Raw genomic sequence first — 6,046 nt, 5'->3', positions numbered from 1 at the left:
GAAAAACAGAATAAGATAGAACAATCTAGCAGATTACTAGACAATAAGTCCTCCATCACTAATATGCCATTTCATCACACCAAATTTGTCATGTTTACCTGCTTGATCTATTTCCTCTTCTGATATAAATGTTGTACATTGAATGTATTCTGTCAAGCTGATAACAGTAGAAATGCATTTCATCATGTTGCCTCATTCTGGTTCCTGGATTTCCTAAAAAGAGTATATATGCCATTTTACAAAAATAGAACAGCCTACTGCTACCTCTTTTCGTTGAAATAAAGGAGAAACCTATCCAGAGCCATATTTTAGTTGTGATTTCCATCCTTCTAGTCTAAATGTCAATTTTGTAACTAGATTTGTTTTCTTGTTATAGAGATTCTAGTTCATCTCACTGGTTGGACTTAATTCCTTGGAGACCCCAATATGCTACTAGAGTTATATAACTCTTATATTTCATTCTTCCTCCTTAAAAAGTTCTTCCCTTTTTTCAATCTTGCATGCCTTTTGGTAGACTTTTGTAGAGGTAATTCCGGGTCAGATGTGAGTTGAGGTAGGTGACCTCTGAAGAACCATCTTGACATAAGATTCTCTGATGTTATTTTCTATAGGTTTGGTTTTTTCAAGATACAATTTCCTATAGAAAGTATATGGCAGCCTACTTATAATTGCTGAATTATTCTTCTAATATAATTCTAATAATGAATTCTTCTACAATAATTCTCCTAATGTCTCGTGTTGGTAGAGATGAAAATAAGTATTCTAAGTTTAGTTTAATGAAACATAACTGTGGCAGATCCTTCTAAGCTGTAAAGGTTTATAGTGGAGTCTGGGAATGGACTATGTATTTGTCTGAGGTCCAAAGGCTACCTTGGCTTAGGTTAGACAGGGAGGCTTACTATTGGCCAATCAATGATTCTTTAAACATTTATTAAGTGCCTAATAAATGACCAGCACCATGATAAGCACTGAAAATAGAAGGAAAGGTAAAATTAGCATCCCTGCCCTCAAGGTGCTCACAATCTCTACACTTACAAATAATTATGTATTAACAAATTACATCCATGAGTAAATTGGAGATAATCAAGAGAGAGAAGGCTCTGGAATTGAAGTGGGAAAAGAAAGGAATCCTGTAGGTAGGATTTTAGCTCAACCTTGAAAGAGTGTAAACCAAAGATCAATGATTTCTCTGGGACCCAGAAAACCATGTAGGGTCCCTGTTTGTGGTCACCTTTTGCTTCCATCCTGGCAGTGGTGGAGAACTGAAAAGAGGACAGACTGTGTGAAGGAGACAGATTTAGAAATCATACATATAGTTATTTGATCCACCAATGGACTTTTTTTTTTACTAACTGCTCAAGCAACTGTTGTGCAGAGAATAAGAGAAAGCTGAGACCTGGGTTCAAGGTAAATTTAGGTGTGGATTTATTGATTAAGTGTGCGATTGCCTGGAGTATACACTCAAATCAGGCAGCCCTAAATTGGGTGCATACGGTGCTTATAAAGGCTAAAACCACAAAAAACCATTATTGCGGAAGGGAGCTAGCATAAGCAAGGATGTACAGAAGGCAAGAATTGCCATTGGTTAGATCTACAGCTCAGGGATAATGATGCAAGGGAAGAAGGGTACAACTTTCCTGGAATAAGGGGATCCCTCCTAGAACAGGGAAGAGGGTCGTTGGGTAATGGGGACAGGTTAGGGTTATGTTCTGAGTAGAGGGTGGAGGGACATTGGGTAATGGGGACAGGCTAGGGTCAACATTCTGAGTACAGGTGGTCTCTTCTTAAGATAAACTTGTACCATAATCCCAGGACTGATCCTTGTACATAGTCATGATATACAGAATTCTAATTCAGGAAGTAGGGGGTTCTGGGACTACGCCTTGGGCAATACCCAAGACTATGCCTTAAGCTGTTTCAAGCTATTAAAGGGTGTAGGATAGAGACAAAGACAAATATAAAGGGGCTTAATGGTGGGCTCCAAATCAGGTGGTGTGTGATTTGGGTTTGAGCACAACACAACTATGCAATCAGTGTTACCCATGTGTGCACCCCAAAACTGTGTGCAACAGAAATCCTTACCCAAATAATACTCAGAGATTTCTCAAGGTAGGAAGCAGAAAAGAATGGTTTATTTATGATCTTGAGAAAGGGCCACCCTCCTGACAAATGGTCAGACAGGAGAAGCAATTTACAAAAGGAAATGGCGAAGTTATAGAGCCCTAACTCGGAATGCTCCCCCACCCCACCTCCTGACCCTTTTTTTTCCATTGGCTGGAAGTTAGGTGTGCAATGTAAATGAGGCAATCTACTTCAAGTACTGTATGAAAACTTTGAGAAAGCACTTCTGTCCTTATTTGGCATATCTTGTGCTGAGGTGGCCTGGGAAGGGTCTCCATTGCTCTAAGTCCCAGATTCCTGCAAGGTCAGGTGACCTCTAAACTTAGGCCTAGTGGATGCTGAAGCCACTCTAGATTTGATTTTTTAGAATGGGGAAACTTCACAGCAAATTATCCCTCACACTCAGTAGCTGTTATTCCTCAGGAACTGGTGATTTCAGTCCATTGCATAGACCTTACAGAAACAATGAAACCCAGACTAAGTCAAATCCCAGGAAATCTCAGCCAGCTTTCTTTATTTCATCTGCATCTACCTTTTCCTCTCTTCTCTCTGTTTTTTAATTTGACTTTAAGTTAGTCCTCCCTCTTGTTCTTTATTCCTCTTTTCTCTCAATATCCCAGTGAAGGATATTTGTAAGAAAGGAGCTAGTTTTCCAACCGTAGGCATCAATAACAACCATTCTTATGCTGATTTTAATTATATATAAAGGTAGTCTTTCTTTTTTCCTGAAGTGGACAATGCAATTTTGAAAACTGCTATGTTTGTAAAAGACAGAAAATAGAGGGGAATTAATAGACAAGGGACTCTGAGAAACTGAAGCAATGTGCTTGGGGGAGCTAGAGTAACTGTAATGACTACCACCTTTTATGCTTTTGGTCTCTTAATTCCTTATTTCTGTGCTCCACCATAAGATGTGTCTCTGACCATATTTTATGTCTTGGAGTCATTCATCATGTAGAGTGGATTTTTCTGATGGTTCCTCTTTTGTTGCAGGTGAATGACAATATGCTCAAATGACATCTATGGAGAACAGATCTGAAGTGAATGGGTTCATCCTCATGGGATTAACAGATGCCCCAGAGCTTCAGGTTCCTCTCTTCATCATGTTCACCTTCATCTACCTCATCACCCTGGTAGGGAACCTGGGGATAGTAGCTCTGAGCTCCTGGGATTCCCACCTCCACACCCCCATGTACTTTTTCCTCAGTAACCTCTCTCTGGTGGATTTTGGCTACTCTTCAGCTATTGTGCCCAAGGTGATGGCGGGGCTCCTCACAGGAAACAAAATTATTTCCTACAATGGCTGCGCTACCCAGCTGTTCTTCTTTGGAGCCTTTGCTGGTGCTGAAAGTTTCCTCTTGGCCTCCATGGCCTATGATCGCCATGCAGCTATTTGTAAGCCCCTACATTACACCACTACCATGACATCAACTGTATGTACGTGTCTGGCCGGTGGTGCTCATATCGGTGGGCTCCTAACTTCCTCCATAGTCATAGGAAACACTTTTAGCCTCTCCTTCTGCAAATCCAATGTGGTTCACCATTTCTTCTGTGATATTCTTCCTCTCCTAGTCCTCTCTTGCTCTGATATTCACCTTATTCAGTTAGTAGTCTTTATCATAGCATCATTCTCTGTCTTTTTCCCCTTTCTTGTCATCTTTACCTCTTATTTGATAATCTTCATCACCATCCTAAAGATCCATTCTGCTGAAGGCCGCCAGAAAGCCTTCTCCACCTGTGCTTCCCATCTCACAGCAGTGTCCATATTTTATGGAACAATAGTCTTCATGTACCTTCAACCCAGTTCAAGCCACTCAATGGACTCAGACAAAATAGTGTCAGTGTTCTACACCATGGTCATCCCCATGTTGAACCCTCTCGTCTATAGTCTGAGGAATAAAGATGTCAAGAATGCTTTAAGGAAAACTATGAGGGAACAACGACTTCGAATGAATAATCTTTTTTCTTAGAGAGAAAAACAAATCTGAACTTTCCCCACTCTGAGATCCAGCCCCCACATCATTATATTTTTCTTATGCACAGAGAATTGTACTTCAAACTTTTTAAGACACAACATCACTTGAAAGAAAGTGTCATAAACTTGGAATTAAGAGCATTAATTTCAAATTAATTTAATTTAAAGAATTAAATTCTCGCTCAGATACTATCATGTTGCATAACCTTTAGTAAATCACTTTAAGGGGTGGCCAGGTAGCACAGCGAGTAACAGCACTGGCCCCAGTGTCAGGATGACCTGGGGAATGAATCCAGGCTCAGATACTTAGCACCACACCCAGAAATAACTGGCCATGTAACCTTGAGCAAGTTACTTAACCCCAATTGCTTTAAAAAAAAATAAATCACTTTAAGTCTCAAGTCTGTTTCCTCCTCCTTAAAGTGTTTTAATAACATCCTGTACTTTATAAGACTGCTATGTGGAATAAATGCTAAGTATTTATTTATACACACGTATCTAAGTACAAGATAGTCATTCTAGATGCTATTCATCTAGAAAGAGGAAGATTAGCTGAGAATTGGAGAGTAAATCCATTGAGTTTCTTGGAAGGTGTAACTTTGATGTTAATGATATTGCTTATTCTGCATCCCCTAAATGAGAGTCAATGCTGTCAAATGCTTAACCAGCTGTAGGGGGAAAATTGTATCCATGGCATACTTTAACATTTACTCTGCCTCATTATTTTCTCCATCATTTCCTAACATCTAGATCATCAACAAAATCGCAAATTAAGATCTGATTTGTAGAATTTACTGATTTATATGGCCAAATATTCCCACTTAAAATTCAGTTATCTCCTAGTAAGTCACCTCGAACTGGCTCCAGCACACTCCTGCAGTATAGCTGCCTTTGAAAGGAATATAAACCACAGTGTGGTCCTTAAGACATGGAAAGAACTTTGATCCTGGAGGAGAGAAGCATTTTACTGTAATATCAGTGTAGTATTCTGATGTCAATCTCAATCTCAATTGCATATAACCTAACAAGTTCTTGGGTGCTTTATGTGTTTATGTGTCTGAACAGGCATTTTTTTAAAGCATCTTTTGATTTTTCTGTGCAAAGAGATAAAGGCTAGTTATTATTTGGTAACTTCAATTATCAGGCTGGAGAGCCATCTTGACCATACTAGGAGAAACAGAAACATGCTATAAATTAGCAAACAGGTAAATTTTCTAGGAACAACACTTTTTGAGGGTAAAGTGGGGTTGAAAATTGTTACCCCTCTTCATTTTTTATTATTTACAATTTATTAATTGAGAATTGTATCTAATCACTAGAATCAATATATGTATACCAAATGTAGACTTAATCATGTAGCCATAATTTGTAAAAAATTTGTTAGATTTTAATTTCCCCATTTCTGTGGCCTAAAGTGCAGCCACAAAGAATCAAATCTGCGATCTTTTACTGACCTTGCAGGTATATTAGTCAACCTGGTAATAGGATGCTTGCCAACCACCAGATGTTCCAAGGTATGTTAATCAATGCTGCATTTTACCTTTTGCTTAGATTATGGACCTTCCTGCTCTTAGTCAAGCCAAGCAAAGCCCATCATTAATCTTTGTGTGACTAATGTTTAGTGACTAATAGTTTAGTCTGAATTACTAGATTGCATCTGGTAACTTCTATAACCAACTGTATAAAAGAACTTCTCTGTCAGATGAATCCTTGACTAATGCATGTTCTTCCATCCCTTTTATTTACTATTGCTGGCTTTAATAATAAATTTATAGGCTCAAAACTTTGTTACTCATTATGTTTACTGCAGATTTTTATTATGACAGTAATGAGCTAAGATAGAAAAAAATTGTTTGTTGCAGATCATTTTTAGGATTAAACTTGGTACACGTGAACCCAGATGTCTTAGTGGGGCATGAAGAACTTTGATATGCATTTGGTTTTCCTTCC

The 6,046-nt window shown here is 38.6% G+C and overlaps 1 protein-coding gene across 1 annotated transcript; it reads left to right on the top strand.

Moving 5' to 3' along the window:
* The first annotated feature begins 2,886 nt into the window (after positions 1-2,886).
* Positions 2,887-4,091, top strand: LOC138177026 (olfactory receptor 5B2-like). Its single transcript, XM_069108009.1, has one exon. The coding sequence runs from the start codon at positions 3,135-3,137 to the stop codon at positions 4,089-4,091; it is 957 nt and encodes a 318-aa protein (XP_068964110.1). The 5' UTR covers positions 2,887-3,134.
* Positions 4,092-6,046: the final 1,955 nt, after the last annotated feature.

This window comes from Petaurus breviceps, unplaced genomic scaffold (assembly GCF_028583685.1).
Source record: "Petaurus breviceps papuanus isolate PSGF00001 unplaced genomic scaffold, PetGlider_PUasm1.0 90330, whole genome shotgun sequence".
Classification (NCBI taxonomy): Eukaryota; Metazoa; Chordata; class Mammalia; order Diprotodontia; family Petauridae; genus Petaurus; species Petaurus breviceps.
Note: the sequence above shows the minus strand (reverse complement) of the source record. Positions and strands in the feature narration are given on the sequence as shown.

Excerpts from the sequence above, each read along its gene's own strand:
- LOC138177026 (XM_069108009.1), top strand. The coding sequence starts at position 3,135 with ATGACATCTATGGAGAACAGATCTGAAGTGAATGGGTTCATCCTCATG.